Genomic DNA, 20,681 nt, shown 5'->3' with positions numbered 1-20,681 from the left:
CAATATGCTGTCAGGCCCTTAATGTTTTTCAGGCGACCCACACTATCTTCTTAATCTCAAAATGTCCCAACACATTACCATGCCCAACTCTGTCTTCACTATCCTCAAAATCCTCTCTGTGAATACTAAAATGAAGTATTCATTTAATACTTGCTACTTGCTCTGACTACGAGCACAAATTCCCTCCTTTATCCTTGTGTGGCCCTACCCTTTCCTTAGTTATCCTTCTTTTCTTAATATAGGTATACAATGCCTTGGGAGTCTCTTTGATCCTGTTTGCCAAGGAAATTTCATGGCACCTTATGGCAAACCCACTCACCTGTTTTAACAGAGACTTGAACAATTTTTATTATTAGGGAAAGGGGAGGTGCAATGAGACCTGGGTGTCATTGTACACCAGTCATTGAAAGTGGGCATGCAGGTACAGCAGGCGGTGAAAAAGGTGAATTATATGTTGGCATTCATAGCAAAAGGATTCAAGTACAGGAACAGGGAGGTTCTACTGCAGTTGTACAAGGCCTTGGTGAGACCACACCTAGAGTATTGTGTGCAGTTTTGGTCCCCTAGTCTGAGGAAAGATATTCTTGCCATAGAGGGAGTAGAAAGAAGGTTCACCAGATTGTTTCCTGGGATGGCAGGACTTTCATATGAAGGAAGATTGACTGGGCTTATACTCGCTGGAATTTAGAAGATTGAGGGGGGATCTTATTGAAACGTATAAAATTCTAAAGGGATTGAACAGGCTAGATGCAGGAAGATTGTTCACAAAGTTGGGGAAGTCTAGAATGAGGGGTCACAGTTTAAGGATAAAAGAGAAGCCTTTTAGGACGGAGATGAGGAGAAACTTCTTCACACAGAGAGTGGTGAATCTGTAGAATTCTCTGCCACAGGAAACAGTTGAGGCCAGTTCATTGGCTATATTTAAGAGTGAGTTAGATATGGCCCTTGTGGCTAAAGGGGTCGGGGGTATGGAGAGAAAGCAGGTACAGGGTTCTGAGTTGGATGATCAGCCATGATCTTACTGAATGGCAATGCAGGCTCGAAGGGCCAAATGGCCTACTCCTGTACCTATTTTCTATGTTTCTATAGAGTCCATGTTTATTGCGTCTCTCTAGTTTTCTTTAAGGTGCTTACTGAACTAGTCCATGCCTCAGAAGGCAGGAATCACTGCTGCCTAGCAAACCATGAGATATGTGCTGAGTTTAAGGCTGTAATCTTCAAACATTCTTTTCTTCTGAGAGCCAAAATCTGGACTGGCACAAAGCAATGCTGAATATCACCTTGATGACTAACTTCAATGGGAGCAACACACACAAAAAGCTGGAGGAACTCAGCAGGTCAGCCAGCATCTATAGAGAGAACATTTAGGCTAAGACCCTTCATCAGGAGCTCAGCCTGAAACATCAGCACAGGTAGAGACTTCTCAGAACTTGAGCATAAAATCCTTTAAAGAAGTGATGGGCTATTCCATTCTACAGCCAACAAGAAAGCACACTTAAAGACAAAAACAGTAGAACATTAGATTCAGGATGTTGGACGGTGGGGCCAAATTTTAAGAAGGATGACCTGTTAAAACATGCAAAATCCATAAAAAGAAAGTCAAGAAATGGTGACTCTCACAAAGGATGTTGTTTATACAATTGGTGAACATTTGCTCAGTGCTATGACAGGCGTAGAAGCCCATGTGACAGGTTGTGATGGAGTAACGTCCTCGTTCATGTGCCATTGGAAATGTGATGTGGGGTGTCAATCTTTCTGAGGCAGAGCTTCCCAAAAGCCCAAGAGTTCTTGGCTTCCAGACTCTGTAATCAGTATTTCCACAGATCTTGTTGTATTGGCCAGTGCAAACCTCCACCTCAAATGAAACTCTTCCTTCCATCATTGCCTATAAGCTTCTTGTAGAAGTTCTACACTGGAGATGAAATGAAACACATTCAAAGAAAACACAATCTGCAATGCCAGGATGACCTTCCGTCCCATCCCCTATCATTCTAAGATTTTCAGGAACACCGTGCATCCTCAGAATACACCATCAGAAGGTTGTCATGAAAGCCCAGTGCTTGGCTGGCCTGAATCAATGGCCATATTTGTCAGCATCCCACTGTGACAAAGCTCAATGGTGACTGAGGACCGAATATCAGGAGCATGGCTAGTTTCCAGGTGTGGCAGGAGGGAGAAAGCTGTGAAAAGGAGGAAGAGAAGCAGCAATGGGGGAGCGGGATACATCACAGGTTTATGGAACATTGTTCAGGGATTTGGTTAGGTACTCATTAAATAGAAACTAATGGTTCCAGGTTGGAGATGATGAGACAGAGAGCTTTAGTGAAGGCAAGCATTTCAATAATCTTGCAAGCCTCCCACTGTAGGCATCCCAAGTGTGCCAAATGACGTGGGTCATAATTCTCCTGCAGAGCTCCGGAAGAACATTACACAGGAACTGACATTATCCTCTCTGGCTTTGTACTGATGTTATGTCACCATAATGAAGATGACTCACAAGAAGAAGTGTGTAGCTTACCTTCACAAATGGTCTGATTTAACTTGAAAATGGCACTAAATACTGTTTATACTAGGATCATTTGATTTACTGACAAGAGTACAGACAGAGCAGACATACACAGTTACTTTTTTTCCTAAAATCTATTTCATCTTAAATAGGTGATGTTTTGAACTTTATCCTAATCTAAATCCAGCTGCATTTTCCTCAAGTATCACTTCCGTACACCCACTGTTCTTGCCCACACTTTCCTGGGTACATTCAGTAAGATTTCTCTAACTGTTGCATTTCCCATTGCCCCTTTGCTATTGCCAGTCACCCAGTCTTCAGATATTGTTACATTTCCTCAAAATAACTTAGTGCTTGCTTGGTGTCACTGCATTATTGAAGGTAGTATCCGGTTCCACAACGCATCAAAATTCATACCACGTGATATACGTATATGTGATGTACTTAAAGACACCTTTACACAACACAACTTTTGCTGAAAGTTGCTTATTCGGTTAAATAAACAGTCCAAAATTGGTTGTAGGTTTGTTCGCTTAATAAGAACACTCCAGAACTCGCTCCAAACATAGATGACTGCACACTCCATTGCACTGCGTAGTGTAAAAGGTAGGTCTGCCAATTACTGAACGGAGTTATCACTCAAAAAGAAGATTGAGCTGATAACAAAGAATAAATAATCTGTTAACTCCCAGTCCTTACTCTTCACAGAATAAATAAAGTAAGCTTACTTGACTGTCTCACTTCTGAAACGATGGGCGCTGTAATCCATTTAAACATATTTCCTTTGGAGTTTGAAATAACTTACAACTATTTAAAGTTAGGATGAATGACTTACCCATAGAGTTTGTTGGTCGCTATGTAGCAAAGGCCATCATCAACAGTTGTGGAGGGAGGAGGATAAAGGCAAAGGAGATTCTTTACATGAAACTGAACCTTTAGTTACAAAAACTGAAAATGTTGAGTTTAACCTACTCCACATGCAGTAACAATATGCTGGAGGAAGTCAACGGGTCCAGCAGCATCTCTAAGGGGAGAGAACCTGTCAATAATTGTAATATCACCTCTTCTTCTTCTTTTGTGCATTACCACCTCCTACTGTAATGGAGTGTGACAGGAGCCATGACAGACATCAGATCCTGTCTCCCAAACCTGTTTTAATTAAAAAGTTCACCAGGGCCCCACATGACCTAACCATCCCTGCCTCAGGCAAACTAGGCACCCCGGATCTACCCAATAATTGCTAAACAGCTTCCTCCATTCCAACAAAAATCTGTGGCACGCCATGATCACATCTTCCATTACCTCTGGGACCTTATAAAAATCACACCACCCATTACCATACTTACCAACAAGTGCCAAAGTGTATACATACACACATATATATACATGCCAACAACCCCGTATGTCAAAACCTCAGTCCCAAAGGCTCCTCCCCTAAACTGATGCAAATAAATAGTAATGCCACCTCTCTGACCCACTCCTATGCCACAATTTCTGCCATTTTCCAATCTCACCCAATGAGGTACAAGTTTTAGCTTCATACTTTCCTATATTGACTGTAATATCTACCTCTAAATCAGTATGTGCCTGTTTTGCTGTATCATCTGCCCCTTCATTACCCATTACATGTACACGTGCAGCTACACAACAAAACTGTACAACTATTCTCCAGAACATATAAATTACAATACACTTCCATCAACAGATCATGTCTACTTGAATGCTTTGATTCCAAATCCTGCAATACCAAGGCAGAATCTGAGCAGATCTCAACTCTATTTAGCTTAACCTGTACAACCCACAGCAAACTAATGATAATGGCCATAAATTCTGCTGCATAGACAGACAACCCATCTGTCAGTCTTGCCCTCACCTCAACATTAAACCAGGGGATAAATATCCCAGAACCCACCAGTTATTAACTGAGTCTTTAGAACCATCTGTAAAAATAAGCAAAAAGGAAAGATGCTGCTGGCAACTTCTCACCACCCACAAGACCCCACCTATCTCCTAGTAACATCAAATCTATTGCCACATCTGGAAGTTTCCAAGGTGGAGCTCTTGGCCGGGTCACAGTGGGCTAATCCGCAAATCCCCAAGCCATTAAAAGAACATCAATCCGCCAACTCAAATCCACTTAAAGAAAAATCGGAAGGAAATCATATTAATTCACTCAAATCATATGATAGTAGCGGGCAAATGAACCCCACCTTTTCTCAAAATCAGATCGAGGGTCAAAAGTTCGACTTCTAATTTTCTCCAAACTAAGTCATAGCATCACCTGAGAAAACCATTGTATCAAAGTAGGAGCAGAAGCATCTTTCCATTTCAACAAAATAGTCCTTCTGGCCAATAATGTAACGAATGCAATTACATGTTGGTCTGATGGAGAAATACCATGAATATGCTGAGGGATTATACCAAATAAAACTGTCAATTTATTAGGTTGTAAATTAATTTTTAAAACTTTAAAAATTGTATAGAAAATAGACTTCCAAAAATGTTTCAGTACAGAACACAACCAAAACATATATGTCAATGTGGCTGTCTCGGTTTTACATCTGTCATACTATCAACATTAGGAAACATTTTAGACAGTCTCTCCTTTGACAAATAGTAACAATGTAGAATTTTAAACTGAATTAAAGAGTGATTAGCACAGATCAAAGAAGAGTTAACCAACTTCAAAATCCGCAACCAATCTTCTGTTATCAGGGTCATGTTAAGCTCTCTCTCCCAATCTTGCTTAATCTTAAGTGAAGGGCAATTGTGCTGTTGTAACAATAAATTATAAATTTTCCCAATAAAACCCTTCACTAAAGATAAATAAGGGGTGGGGTAAGAATGGGAGGAGGGGCATTAACAGAAGTTAGAGAAATCAATGTTCATGCCATCGGGTTGGAGGCTACCCAGACGGAATATAAGGTGTTGTTCCTCCAACCTGAGTGTGGCTTCATCTTGACAGTATATCAGAATGGGAATGGGATGTGGAATTAAAATGTGTGGCCACTGGGAGGCTCTGCTTTCTCTGGCAGACAAGGTGTAGGTGTTCAGCGAAACGGTCTCCCAGTCTGCGTCAGGTCTCACCAATGTAGAAGGCTGCACTGGAAACACCGGACGCAGTAAACCACACCAGCCGACTCACAGGTGAAGTGTCGCCTCACCTGGAAGGACTGTCTGGGGCCCTGAATGGTGGTGAGGGAGGAAGTGTAAGGGCGGGTGTAGCATTTGTTCTGCTTACAAGGATAAGAGCTGGGAGCGAAATCAGTGGGAATGGACAAGGGAGTCATGTAGGAAGCGATTCCTGCGGAAAGCAGAAAGAGGAGGGGAGGGAAAGATGTGCTTGGTGGTGTGATCCCGTTGGAGGTGGCGGAAGTTACAGAGAATTCTATGTTGGACCCGGAGGCTGGTGGGGTGGTAGGTGAGGACAAGGGGAACCCAATCCTCGTGGGGTGGCGGGAGGATGGGGTGAGAGCAGCTGAGCATGAAATAGGAGAGATGCTTTTGAGAGCAGAGTTGATGGTGGGAAGCCCCTTTGTTTAAAAAAGGAAGACATCCCCTTCACCCTGGAATGAAAAGTCTCATCCTGAGAGCAGATGCAGTGGAAATGCAGGAATTGCGAGAAGGGGATGGCATTTTTGCAAGAGACAGGGTGGGAAGAGGAATAGTCCAGGTAGCTGTGAGAGTCTGTAGGCTTGTAGTAGACATCAGTAGATAAGCCATCTCCAGAGATGGAGACAGAAAGATCAAAAAAGGGGAGGGAGGTGTCAGAAATGGACCAGGTAAATTTGAGGGCAGGGTGAAAGTTGGAGGCAAAGTTAACGAAGTCAATGAGCTCAGCATGCATGTAAGAGGAGCGGATATGCAGACGTCAATGTAGTGAAAGAGAAGAGGGGGACAGATACCTGTATAGACTTGGAACATGGACTGTTCCACCAAGCCAAAAAAAAGGCAGGCATAACTGGGACCCATACAGGTGCCCATGGCTACACCTTTAGTTTGGAGGAAGTGGAAAGCGCCATTCCAAACTATCCTAACTCCCCATCTGAATTTCCTGCCGTCACATTACAGGTGGTGCAAACCGCCAGCCCTCATCACTCTTGCTGAGAGCAACTATAATGTCCAGAACACACCGCGGTTCCGTCCAGCTACCGACAATCAGACCTCGCCCAACCGGGCCAGTAACTAACTTGGTTTCCCTCTCTTCAGGAAATCGCCTCTTCTGCGCCAGCTGTCAACCTGGTGCATGATCTGAGACCCATTTGAGTTGCTCCATTTAATGTTTTTAATTACACCTGGTTTTAGTATGTTATCTTTACGTATCCTAAAGGCAATACAAATAATTTACATTAATTTTAATAGTTCTTTACTGTTGGAGCCTTTAGGGACAGGTCACTTCCCTTTACTGACGCCTCTGTGCTCCGGGAAAGCTTCTGAGTCGCAGCGATTGACACTCCGACTATAGGCCAGTTAAGGATTCCAATCAGAGGGACTCAGTCAGTGACATAAGCCCATTTCATCAACGGCCCTAACTCAGACTATCCCAAGCTCCTGTGTGTCACTCACAGTGAGGAATCTGCGGGAAATAATCTAGAAAAGACACATGAGGAACTTGTTCAGAGACTTTTAAATATATTGAAAATGAGATTTCTAAAAGAAGCAACTGGAATCAAAGTTATTGTACTTTTTAATCAATTACTTTGAATGACAAGGTATAATTGGCATTATATTGCATTGTAAGTGCTCCATTCAGTTGCTGATGAACTTGTTTTTTTTTCCCAGCATCTCTGGATATAGTGCATACAATTGTTGGTTGAAGTCAACCAAAAATTTAAAAAATATTTCTCCGAGTCTTAACACAATATTTCAGCAAAGATGTGTTTCCTGTGGCAGTTACAGTAGAGTCCTTGCCAAAGTCCTTGGTATTTGAACCCAGGAACAAGATTCACATTCTTTTAATCGACAAACTGGCAAACTTAGCAAGCTCATTTGACACTGCCAGTTACTTAATAAAAGGAACTTCGAACTTTAATAATCAAAGTACAAATATGTCTCCTTATACAACCCTGAGATTCATTTTCTAGTGTGCATACTCAATAAATCTTTAGAATAATAATCATAATAGAATCAGTGAAAGAGTGTCCAACTAGGGCATTCAACCAGAGTGCAGAAGACAACAAACTCTCCAAATAGAGAATAAGAAATAATAATAATAAATAAGCAATAAGTATTGAGAACATGAGATGATGAGTCCTTGAAAGTGAGTCCACTGGTTGTGGGAAAATTTCAATGAGGAATCAAATGAAGTTGAGTGAGTTGATCCCCTTTTGTTCAAGGGCCTGATGGTTGAGAGGTAATAACTCTTCCTGATACTGGTGGTGTGACCCTTGAGGCTCCTGTACTTCTTCCAGATGGCAGCTGCAAGAAGACTGCAGGTCCTGGGTGGTGTGGGTCCCTGCGACAAGTGTATCATGTAGATATGCTCAATGGTTGGGAGGGCTTTACCCATGATAGACTGGGCCATATCCACTATTTTTTTCAACCAACACACACAAAATGCTGTGGAACACAGCAGGCCAGGCAGCATCTATAAAGAGAAGCACTGTCGACGTTTCGGGCCGAGACCCTTCGTCAGGACTAAGTGAAAGGAAAGATAGTAAGAGATTTGAAAGTAGGAGGGGGAGGGGAAAATGCGAAATGATAGGAGAAGACCGGAGGGGGTGGGGTGAAGCTGAGAGCCAGACAGGTGATTGGCAAAAGGGATACAGAGCTGGAGAAGGGAAAGGATCATGGGACGGGAGGCCTTGGGAGAAAGAAAGGGGGAGGGGAGCACTAGAGGGAGATGGAGAACAGGCAGAGTGATGGGCAGAGAGAGAGGAAAAAAAGGAGGGGGGAAAACTAAATATATCAGGGATGGGATAAGAAGGGGAGGAGGGGCATTAACAGAAGTTAAAGAAGTCAATGTTCACTATTTTTTTTGTAAGATTTTGCTTTCAAGGGCATTTATATTTCCATACCAGGCTGTGATGAAGTGGGTCAATGTACTCTCCACTTATTATTGTCATTATTCAGCTATATTTACTGAATTATTGTCAGGGTCCGGTCCGAAATCTGCGTTCCGGGTCTCGATCCGGTCCGAGGGCTCCGGACTCCGGTTCCTGCAGTTGTCCCTCCCGTCACCCGTGAACTAGTTAGGACCCTCCAGGCTCAAGGAGGCTGTGACTCACTGAGCTGCAGGTGCTTCTAAGGGGCCTTGGGACTGGGACCAGGCGGGTGGTCATTTTGTTCTGTTATCCGGCCCGGGCTCAGATCCACTCCTCATCATGCTTCTCTGCCCCATACCAGTACTGCCAGGTTGGTCCTCTCCCCCACCTTTCTTCCCATGCACTGATGCTAGAAAGTTTGTGAATCCTGTAGAGTTTTCTTGACTTCTACATGAATGTGACCTAAAATGCGATCTGATCTTCACATAAGTCCTAAAACTAGATACAAAACCTAATTAAATAAAGAATACAAAAAATATACTTGTTATTTATTGAGAAGAATTATTCAGTATTAACCTGTATTTGTTGGAAAAGTATGTGAACTTTTGCTTTCAGTAAATGGTGTAACCCCCTTGTACAGCAGTAGTTTCAACCAAATTTTTCTGGTAACTGTTGATCAGTCCTGCACAACAGCTGGGAGGAATTTTAGGCCATTCCTCCTTACAAAATTGCTTCAGCTCTGGAACATTGGTCCTTCCATGACATTTCTATAGGATTAAGGTCAGGATTTTGACCCAGCCATTCCAAAAGATGATTTTTCTTCTTTTTAAACCATTCTGTCATTGATTTACTCGTTTATCAGATTCAACATACAAGATTCAAAAACTTTATTGTCATTCCAAGCATACATCAGCTCTGCAGGGCAGAATGAGACAGCATTTCCCAGGAGCAGTGCAATCATAACATAACAAATGCAACACTAAATAATAAACATAACAATAAATAGTAAAACACAACGGCCACATGTCAGTTAAAAACAAGTTATAAGAGTCCAGTGCAAGTTATCCAAAAAGTATCCAAAGCAGAGTCAGGTAGAGCAGCTATTTAGCAGTCTGACTGCCTGCCGGAGGAAGCTGTTTAGTAGCCTTGTGGTTTTAGTTTTGATGCTCCTGTAACATTTACCTCATGGCAGAAGAACAAACAGTTCATGGAGAGGGTGTGAAGGGTCTTTAATGATGTACTGTGTCTTCTGGAGGCATCGACTCTGAAAGAGGTCTTGGACAGAAGGTAGGGAGACCCCAATAACCTTCTCTGCTCCCCTAACCACCCTCTGCAAGGCTTTTTTGTTGGCAGCTCTGCAGCTGGAGTACCAGGTCGTGATACAAAAGGTCAGCACACTCTCAACCACACCTCTGTAGAATGTAGTTAAGATGTTAGTGGGGAGTGATACTTGTTTAAGCTTCCTTAAAAAGTGCAATCTCTGCTGGGCCCGTTTCACAATCCCAGTGGTGTTCCTAGACCAGGTGAGATTGTCCGAGATCTGCACCCCAAGGAACTTGATGTTTTCCACTCTCTCCACTGTGGAGCCGCTGATGCTGAGGGGTGTGTGCTCAGGCTGAGACCGTCTGAAATCGACGATCATCTCCTTCGTTTTGGTGACATTAAGCATCAAGTTGTTGTCACTGCACCAGCTGTCTAGGTGTTTGACATCCTCCCTGTACATTGTTTCATCATTTTTGCTGATGAGCCCCACCACTGTGGCATCATCAGCAAATTTAATGATCAGGTTCTCCTTGAATCTGGCTGCACAGTCATGCGTTAGCAGTGTAAACAGCAATGGGCTAAGCACACAGTCTTGTGGGGATCCAGTGCTCAGTGTGATGGTCAGAGATGTTCCTGCCAACACGGACTGACTGTGGTCTCTCTGTCAAGAAATCCAGAATCCAGCGACACATGGCAGTGCTAAGGCCGAGCAGCGACAGTTTCTCCACTAGTCTCTGCGGGATGATGGTATTGAATGCTGAACTGAAAACAATGTACAGGATTCTGGCGTAAGTGTCTTTACTGTCCAAGTGGGAGAGAACTGTGTGCAGTGTGGTGGAGATTGCGTCCTCCGTAGAGCGATTCGGACGATAAGCAAACTGTAGAGGATCCAGCGATGAGGGGAGGCTGGCTGTGATTTGAGGCTTGACAAGCCGTTCAAAACATTTCATCACTATGGGGGTCAGGGCGACGGGACGGTAATCATTCAGACAGGCTACAACTGATTTCTTTGCTACAGGGATGATTGGGGAGGTTTTGAAGCATCTGGGGACAAAGGCTTGACTAAGGGAGATGTTGAAAATGTCTGTCGGGACATCTGCTAATACATCAGCACATTCCTTGAGCACGCGTTGTCAGGATCTCTCACTTTTCGTGGGTTTACCCTGGCAAGGGTTCTCCGTGTGTGCTCTGAATCAATGATTGGAGCTGGCTGGTCAGATGGTAAGGAGGGACTGGCTCTCCCCCTTGCTGTAGTGTTTGATGCTTCGAAGCGTGCAAAGAAATTGTTGAGCCTGTCTGGAAGAGAGACGTCACTGTCACCAGTTTTCTGCCTGATCTTGTAGTCTGTCAGAGCTTGAATTCCCTGCCACATCCGTCTGGTGTCACCTGTGTCACAGAAGTGTCCATGTATTTTGCCCGCGTAGGCCCGTTTCGCTTTCCTGATCCCTAGTGAAAGTACAGACCTAGCTGAGCGAAGCACACTCCAGTCCCCCGATCTGTAGGCTGTGTCACGGGCCTTCAGTAGCGAACGCACCTCTGTTGTCATCCATGGCTTTTGATTACCACGTGCGGTGAAGGTTTTCATCACAGTGACATCCTTCGTGTATTTGGCTATGTAGCTGATTAGTGCCTCCACATACTCCTCAATGTCTGTATGGTCATCATAGGAGGCTGCTGTCTTGAATATGTTTGTAGTGCTGAGGCTGCTCCTTTTGGCCAGACCCTTATCTCTGCTCTCACATGTTTAAGCAGTGGTTTATATGCTGGTGTTAACATGACAGATATGTGGTCGGAGTGGCCAAGATGGGGGCGGGGGGCTGCTTTGCACGCCTGTGGGGTGTTGGTATAAACCAAGTCCAGTGTGTTGTCTCCCCTGGTTTTGAAATCCACATATTGCAGGAATTTGGGGAACACAGCCTTTAAGCTGGTGTGGTTAAAGTCCCCAGCAATCAGCACAAAGCTGTCAGGATGTGCAGTCAGTAGCTCACTGATGGCTTCATGTAGGCCTCCCAGTGCTTCATTTGTGTTAGCCTTAGCACTGGCACTGTCAAGATCACTGTCTTGTTGCATTATTCAGCTTCTATTCAGCTTCAGCTGATGGACTGCTACCCTGACATTCTCGTGTAAAATGTATTGATAGAAATTTTGAATTCATTGTTCCCTGCATAATTGCAAGCTGTCCTGACTCTGAGGCAGCAAAGCAGCCCCAAACCATGATGCTCCTTCCACCAGGCTTCATAGCTGGGATGAGGTTTCAGTGTTGGTGTGCAGTGCCCTTTTCCCTCCAAACATAGCAGTGTGCATTTCTGCCGAAAAGTTCAACTTTTGGACAATAGAACCATAAGATATAGGAGCAGAAGTAGGCCATTTGGTTCATCGAGTCTACTCCACCATTCTAGTCTCATCTGTTCACTGAACATTGTTCCAGATACACTGTAGAACACCCAGGTGGTCTTTTGCAAACTTGAGACATGCAGCAATGTTTTTTTGTGGAGAGCAGTGGTTTGCTCTGTGGTATCCTTCCATGAACTCCATTCATGTTCAGTGTTTTTCTTATAGTGGATACATGAACGGAGACTTTAGCTAGTTCCAGACATTTCAGCAAGTCTTTTGCTGTTACCCTTGGGTTCTTTTTCACTTCCTCAGCATTGCACATTGTGTTCATGGTGTGATCTTTGCAGGATGCCTACGCGTAAGGAGAGTAATAACAGCACTGAGTTTTCTCCATTTGTAGACAACTTCTCTTACTGTGGACTGATGAACAATCAGGGCTTTAGAAATGCTTTTGTAGCTGTTTCCAGTTTTATGTATCTCTACAATTCTTCTAAGGTCCTCTGAAAGTTCTTTTGATCAAGGTATGGTGGACACAAACAAATCTTCCTTGAGAAGAGCAGGCTCTGTAAGTAACCTGACTTTGTGTTTTTTTTATAGGGCAGGTCACCTCTACAACCCACACCTCCAATCTCATCTCATTGATTGAAACACCTGACTTCGAGAGCTTCCGTAGAAGGCATTACCCCAGAGGTTCGTATGCTTTTCCCAACAAATACATGTAATATTGGAAAATTTTTCTCAATAAATAAATGAACAAGTACTGTATAATGTTTTGTGTTATTCATTTAACTGGATTCTCTTGATCTAGTTTTAGGACTTACATGAAGATCTGATCACATTTTAAGTCATATTTATGCAGAAATAGAGGAAATTCTAAAAGGTTTACTAACTTTCTAGCACCACTGTAGGTGAAGCCAGCTGGGTAGGAAAGGTAAAAGAGGAGGAGGGACTCTGATAGTAGAGGAGAGTGGACCATGGGAGAAAGGGAAGAAGGAAGGGCACCAGGGAGAGGTGATAGAAGGATAAGAAGATGTAAGAAGCCATAGTGGGGAACAGAAGGAGAGGGGAGGAAGTAACATTTTTTTACCGGAAAGAGAAATCAATACTCATAGCATCAGGTTGGAGGCTACCCAGATGGAATACAATGAGTTGCTCCTCCACCCCGAGGGTGGCCTTATTGTGGCACAATAGGTGGCCATGGTCTAACATGTCAGAATGGGAATGGGAATTGGAATTAAAATGTTGGGCTACAGGGAAATTCTGCTGTTAGCGGATGGAGCAGAGATGCTCGCTGAAGCGGTCCCCCAATTTAAGTCGAGTCTCACCAATGTAGAGGAGGCCACACCAGGATCACCTGAAACAATAGACAACCCCAGTAGATACACAGGTGGAGTATCGTCCCACCTGGAAGGACGATCTGGGGCCCTGAATGGCGAAGAGGAGGGAGGAAGTGAATGGGCAAGTGTTGCCCTTTGGCCACTTGCGAGGATAAGTGCCAGGAGGGAGATTAGAGGGGAAGGACGAATGGACAAGGGAGTCATGGGGGGAGAGGCCTCTGCTGAAAGTGGAGAGTGGGGCAATGCAAGGATGTGTTCAGTAGTAAGATTCCTTTCGAGATGGTGGAAGTTGTGGAGAATAATATGTTGGATGCACAGGCTCATGGGATGGTAGGCAAGGACATGAGGAACTCGATCACTGTTAAGGCAATGGGAAGATGTGGTGAGCGCAGTTGTCTGGGAAATGGGGGAGATGCGGGTGAGGGCAACGTCAATGTTGGAGGAAGGGAAGCCTCGTTCTTTGAAGAAGGAGGACATCTCTGACATCCTGGAAAGGAATGTCTTATTCTGTGATCAGATGCGGCAGAAATGAAGGAACTGAGAAAAGGAAGCAGCATTTTTTTTTACAGGAGACAGGGTGTGAAGAGGTGTAGTCAAGATAGTCGTGGAAATCAACAGGTTTATAAAAGGTGTGGATTGACAGTTTGTATCCAGAGATAGAAACAGAGAGACCGAGAAAGTGGGGGGGGGGGGGGATGTATCAGAAATGGTGAAACAAATCTGGAAACCTAAGTCAGAAGCTTAGCAAGATTAAAAGAAATAAAACAGCAGGAACAAATGTAAAACAAGAGACAATCTGTAGATGCTGGAAATCCAAGCAACGTACACAAAATGCTGGAGGGACTCAGCAGGCCAGGCAGCATCTATCAAAAAGAGAAAACAGTCTATGTTTTGGGCTGAGAATCTTCATCAGGACAAACGTAGGTTGGGTGAGAATGTGAAAAAAAATTAAATGACTAAGTTTAAAAGCATTATATTTAAATACATTTTAAATCTAAATAAAGGTGAATGAATTAACAGTATGGACAGTCATAAATGGAAATGTTCTAAATGGCAATAAGGAAATTAGTTGATAGAGTAACCAATGCTGGAAACTCAATTTTCAAGAATATTGAACATTTAACAAAGACAGACAAAAATGAAAAGGACATGGGTTGCTCTGTCAGTGAGGAATCATACCTGTACAGTGGTTGGAATGGATCTTGGTTCAGCAGATATTAGATTCAGCTTGGATGTATTAGTGAAGCTGTCTAGAGGACTTCAAATAAATATACAGACAACTTTAGGGAACTGGACCTGGAGCTGGAGCTGGATGGTCTATGGACCATGCAGAAGAATGAGGAGTTGACAGGTAGGAGCTACGGAGAGGCAGGAGGCAGATAACTGGGTGAAAGTGAAATAGAATAGGCAGATAGTGCAGAGTATGGCTCAGAAGGGAAGAGGGGAGAAGAGGAGGACTTTGGTGATACAGGATTCAGTAGTCAGGGGAACGGATAGGAGAATCTGGGGACGTGAAAGAAACTCTTGAATGATAATTTTTCCTCTCAGGTGCCATAGACAGGTATGTCTCAGATCAGGTCCATAGCAATAGGGAAGGAGAGCAGCCAAATAAGCAGCGGCATAAATTAAGTCAGCTGAGTCTGTTGAAATGTGTTTCGTTTAATGTGAGAAGTATCAGGAACAAGGTTGATGAACTTAGAACATGGATCAGTACGTAGAACTATGGCATAATGGCTGTCACAATGACAGGAATGACTGCTGAATGTTCCAGGGTTTAGATGTTTCAAAAGGGATAGGGAGGGAGGTAAAAAATATGAAGGAATGACATGGATGGTATGACAGCTGCAGAAAGGAGGATATTGGGGAGAGATTGTCTGAGTCAGTGTTGGTGGAAGTCAGAAACAGGAAGGGAACAATCACTCTATTGGAAGTATTCAATTGAACCCCCCCCCCCCCCCCACCACCACCACCACCACCACCACCACAATAGCACCAGAATCACTGAGGAGCAGATTGTGGAAAGGTGCAAAAACTGCAACTATCTTACAATTGATTGACACCTCTTTAGTGCAAAAAGTTTAGGTGGAGCAGAATTTGTTAGGTGCATCCAGGAAGGATTCCCAACACATATATAGACCACTCAACTAGAGACGAGGCCATCATTTTGGAGATAGCGACCACAACTCCCAGACCTTTAGCATAGCCTTGGACAGGGCTAAGAGTAGATAGTACGGGAAAGTATTTCATTGGGAGGACAAATTATAATACTATCAAGCAGGAATTTGGGAGCACACAGAAAATTGGAAACAGATCTACTGAGTGAAAGGTACAATGGAAATGTGGAGGATGTTTAGGAATTTACATTCTCCAATACTTCTGCCCTCTTCAATAGGATTCAACTACTAAACGCATCTTTCACTCACCCCACTCACCACTTTCCAGAGGGATTACTTAGCATTTGACTCCGTTATCCACTCATTCCTCCCCTCTGATCTCCCTCCTGGTACTTATCCTTGCAAGCCGGACAAGCACTGTACCTGCCCCTACGCCTCTGCTGTCACCACAATCCAGGTGAGGCCACACTTCACCTGTGAGACTGCTGAGGATGTCTACTGTGTCCAGTGGTCCCCATGCAGCCTCTTTTACACCAGTGGGTCCTTGCTTTGCTGAGCTCCTTCACAAATCTGCCACAGAAAGTGGGATATCCTGGTAGCCACCCAGTTCAATTCCCATTCTCATTCCAACAAGCCTATCCTTGGTCTCTTCTACTGCCACAAAAAGGCCACTCCCAGGCTCATATTCCATCTGGGTAGCCCCCAACATGATGACATGACCATTGATTTCTCTAACTTCTGGAATCTCTCTCCCATCATCTTTCTCTCTTTTTCTATTCCCCACTTTAGTTCCCCTCTTACCACCTTATCTTCTCGTCTCCCTCTGGTGCCCATCCTCCTTTCATTTCTCCCATAGTCCACTGTCCTTTCTTATCACATTCCTCCTTCTTCTGCCTATCACCTCCCAGCTTCTCACATCGTCCCCTACTCCCGCCCACCTTCTTATTCTGGCTTCTTCACCCTTCCTTTCCAGTCCTGATAAAGGGTCTCAGTAGGAAAAGTCACCTGTTTGTTCCTCTCCATAGATGCTGCCTGACATGCTGACCTCCTCCAGCATTTTGTGTGCATTGTTTTGAATGGGGTTTTGGATAGGTTTGTCCGATTGTGATGGGACAAGGATGGTAGGATGGAGGAACCAAGGCTGACACAGAATAGCTGAACACTTTGTCAATGGGAAGACAGAAACTACATTAAAAATGATGACAAATGGACCTGTAACAATACACATTCCAAAAAGGCAGAAAACCCCAAAAAGTGTCTCAATCGTAGATTACAAAAGAAATTGATTATAGTATAAAATTAAATACTTTGTGTTTGTCCCTATAGAAGACCCAAAAAAAAAAAATCTCCTGAGATCCTGGAGAACTAAAGATTCAATTTAAATGGGCAAGTAAAAGAAATAAGTAAAGAAATTTCACTAAAGAAGTTAATGAACCTGAATATTGACAAACTTCCAGGGCCTGAAGATTTACAACCCAGAGTTTTGTAAGAGATGACTGTGAAGATAATGGATGCTCTGATTATCAAAGTCCAAAATTTCATAGATTATAGAATGGTTCCTGCCAATTTGAGGACAGAAAATATGATCCCACTATTTAATAGAAAAGTGGGAGAAAGAAAACAATAATTGACTTCTTTGGGTTTCGGCCCGAAACATCGTTATTACCTCCTCCCTTAGATGCTGTCTGGCCTGCTGAGTTCTGCCAGCATTTTTTTTTACAAGAATAATTGAACTGTTAGCCTGCTATCAGTAATAGGACCAATGTTGGGATCTTTGACAATGCACAAAATGCTGGAGGAATTCATCAGGTCAGGCAGCATCTATGGGGGCAGACGGGAAGGAATAAACAGTTGACATTTCGGGCCGAGATCCTTTGTAAAGACTCATCTTTAATGTGATGCCAAAAGAATTAGAAAATAACATGATTGAACAGAGTTAATGTGAAATTACGGAACAAAAAGTACTTTAATTAATCTATCAAAGTTCCTTAAGGATGAGGGCAGCTAGAGGGTGTGCATTTGGACTTTCAAAACACCTTCAATAAGAATGTTAGAATTGTTTCAAATGTGATTCAATTGCCAACAGGAAAGAGGTTAACAAGGTTAGAGATCATGGAATTAGCAGTTATATGTGAGCATGGATTAGGACTGCAACTAAGAAAGATATACAAAGATATATATTGCTGTTCCATTCAATACAATCACAGCAAATCTGATCCTTATTTTCAACTCTACTTTCCTGCCTGATCCGCATAATCCAATAATCTCTCCCAGCCTTGAAAATATTTAATGACCCCACATGCACAACTCTCTAGGATAATGAACACTGAAGATTCACATCCCCTTAGAAATGTTTTTTAGATTTTTACAGCTGTCTTCTTTTGTCTGATTCCCAGCTCCCACTTTAACAGGCATTCTGGATGTTCCCTGTGCCTCATCCCAAGATGTCTTCACCTGATATGTCCTTCCAGCGCACTTCCAGACTTCCAGCAAAGTTATGGCAAGGGATTTTTTTTTGTTACATTAGGCTAACTTCATGTTGCCATAAATATATTTGATTTTTAAAAACAAATAAAATGAAATGCCATGTAATTCCTACATTATATTTTGAGGAAAATTACAAATACAACGCTACCATAAAGCAACACACACTAAGTGCTGGAGGAATTTAGCAGGTTAAGCAGCATCTATGGAAATGAATAAACTGTCAACATTTTCAGGACTGGGAAGGAAGGGGGAAGGGGTGCCAGGGGGAAAACATGTTGGGGGGGAAAGGGAGATGAAGGACAGATAAAAGATGATAGGTGAAACCAAGTGGGTGAGAAAGGTAAAGAGCTAGAGAAGAAGGAGGAGAGTGGCCTATAGGAGAAAGGCAAAGAGGAGGGGACCCAGGGGAAAGTGATAGGCAGGTGACCAGAGTGGGGAATAGAAGAAGAGAGGATGGGAAGAGGGAGGAAAACTTTTTTTACCAGAAGGAGAAATCGATATTCATGTCATCAGGTTGGAGGCTACCCACATGGTATAAAAGGTTTTGTTTCTCCAAGCTAGGAGTGGCCTCATTGTGGGAGCAGAAGAGACCATGGACTGACATGTGAGAATAGGAATGCAAATTGGAATTAAAATGTTTGGCCAGCAGGAAGTTCTGCTTTCGGCAGATGGAACAGAGGTGCTCAATGAAGCAGTCTGCCAATTTACGATGGTTCTTGCCTATGTAGAGGAGGCCACATCAGGAGCACCAGACATCATCGATGACCCAGCAAATTTGCGGGTAAAGACTGTAAACATGTTTTTCTTTTGTAATATGTTCTGCAGACCAGTTCACTCTCTACATTAGCTCTTTAAATTTGAAATGGAAATGGAGTGATCAACTCTTATCTGCTGGTTTTGCTCTGCTCTGACATCTTGTGTGAACTCCGGTCTCAGGAACTACTATAGAGTTACAGACCCTCAGAGGCTGAAGTCAAGACAACAGGAAGATAGAAATTTTCATCAGTTGCTTAAGTGAAGATCATTACACAAACCTTAGATACTGGAAATCGAAAGTTAAAATAGTAAATGCTGGAAATGCTCAGTAGGTCAGGCTGCATCAGTGAAGAGTTAATGCTTCAGGTCAAAGATCCTTTGACAGAACTGGGAAGGAGAGAAGCTTGTTGAGACGCAGAGAGGGTGGGCTAGTGACAGGGGTAAAAAACAGAATGACCACGGGAATAAGATTTAGACGAGGTTCTGTGCTCAGTTAGAGACACCGTTTAAGTGATTTTCACATTGTTACTGTGGAGTTTTAGTTAACTAGACAAGTTTCTTTAAAAAAACAAATATTGCGTTCTGTAGATCTGCCATTGCTCTCTGCAATATCTTGATCTGCTAGCGCATGTTGCTCTCTCATCCAAACTCAGTAGCAGAATCATTTGGTCTCTGAACAGCAAGTTAACCATGTCAATTCCAATTGCATCCAATAATATTAATGAAGGTAAGCATTCAACACCTTGAACAAGTTATCAGCCTAAAACCAAGCCCATGTAATTTTTCTCCAATGCATCCCAACCAAGGAACAAACAAACCTGCTGGAAGAACTCCACCGATCGAGCAGCACCTGTGGGAGGAAAGGAGTTGCTGGCTTTCGGTTAAAACCCTGCAATGGGACTGAGAGCAGAGAGGCGAGGCAAAATGGCCAGCGGACAGGAGGATGGGAAAGGTGAGAAAGGACTCTGAGGCAATTGGTGGACTGAGGGGCATGTAGTGCCAGATGGCAGAGGTGTGCAACATTGGAGATGGAAATCTATGGCAGGTGAATGATAGGCCTATAACGACAAAGGGAAAAAGGAAAAGTTTGTGTGTGTGTGTGTGGGGGGGGGGGTGGCGGGGTCAGATGCAGCAAGGTGAGGGAAAGAGTGTGAAGATGGAGACAGCTGCACCTTGCTTCACTAGTTTTTTATTCTTCTCCTCCCATAGATCTGCTGGAACTGCTGGGTTGTTCCAGCTGATTGTTTATTCCTCTGGGTTCCAGCATCTACAGTCTCTTTAGCCTCCATCCTAACCAAATGTTTGCACAACTCCATTTCTCGGGTGGAAGAGGTTAAATCCACAATGATCTCCAGGCTCTTGCTCCAGTGCATTACTGGCTGGGATTTAAAACGATCAATTCCATTTATTATGCCAAGGTTTGCAGATCGGCAGCGTTGCATTCTCCGTGCCAGGGTGAGGTGGTGCAGCTCCCGGGACCGTGCTCCATCAGTGGGCCGATCTCACCAGCAGGGGACGGAAGGTGTCCAGCGGATCTCTCCGAGCAAGACTGGCGCTTCCGTCCTCCTGCAGTCGCTGGTTTCTCGGAGTCGCCTCAGTGCTGTCGTCTGTGTCTCGCCTGGTTATGGCCAGCTCGGCTCAGCAGCAGCACAGTATCTCGCTGTTCTTTGTCCAGGAGGATCAGAAGGGGGGAGTTCATTTCTCCAACTCGCTGCGGAGTGAACAGCCGCTGAAACTGCTGGTGGAGACGGAGGAAGGGGGAGCGGAACTGCGCGTGATTGACGGTAAGTTTTGCCGCAGCTGGATCACAGGCTCCCGGCGGTTCACTTCCCTCTGCCGAGCACACTGCAGTTGCCAATGCGTGTTCCATACGCCGCAGGTAGACGTCGAGCCCCACTAA

The 20,681-nt window shown here is 43.8% G+C and overlaps 2 protein-coding genes across 6 annotated transcripts in view; both read left to right on the top strand.

Annotated features, from left to right (window-relative positions):
* Positions 1–19,903, top strand: part of rfx3 (regulatory factor X, 3 (influences HLA class II expression)) — a 349,057-nt gene extending 329,154 nt beyond the window's left edge. For 2 of the 3 annotated variants that reach the window (XM_059969967.1, XM_059969965.1), the window contains 2 exons: positions 12,685–12,777; positions 17,935–19,903. In XM_059969967.1, coding sequence (XP_059825950.1) covers positions 12,685–12,777; positions 17,935–17,996 — 155 coding nt within the window. In that variant the 3' untranslated portion in view covers positions 17,997–19,903. The remainder of the gene's footprint in view (positions 1–12,684; positions 12,778–17,934) is intronic. The other variant, XM_059969966.1, reaches the window with a different exon arrangement.
* A 338-nt stretch (positions 19,904–20,241) lies between these two features.
* The window catches only part of carm1l (coactivator-associated arginine methyltransferase 1, like), a 68,444-nt gene continuing 68,004 nt past the window's right edge, over positions 20,242–20,681 (top strand). For all 3 annotated transcript variants that reach the window (XM_059969973.1, XM_059969972.1, XM_059969974.1), the window contains exon 1: positions 20,242–20,565. In XM_059969973.1, the coding sequence (XP_059825956.1) occupies positions 20,406–20,565 (160 nt within the window). In that variant the 5' untranslated portion in view covers positions 20,242–20,405. The remainder of the gene's footprint in view (positions 20,566–20,681) is intronic.

Source organism: Hypanus sabinus, chromosome 5 (genome assembly GCF_030144855.1).
Source record: "Hypanus sabinus isolate sHypSab1 chromosome 5, sHypSab1.hap1, whole genome shotgun sequence".
NCBI classification, from domain to species: Eukaryota; Metazoa; Chordata; class Chondrichthyes; order Myliobatiformes; family Dasyatidae; genus Hypanus; species Hypanus sabinus.
Note: the sequence above shows the minus strand (reverse complement) of the source record. Positions and strands in the feature narration are given on the sequence as shown.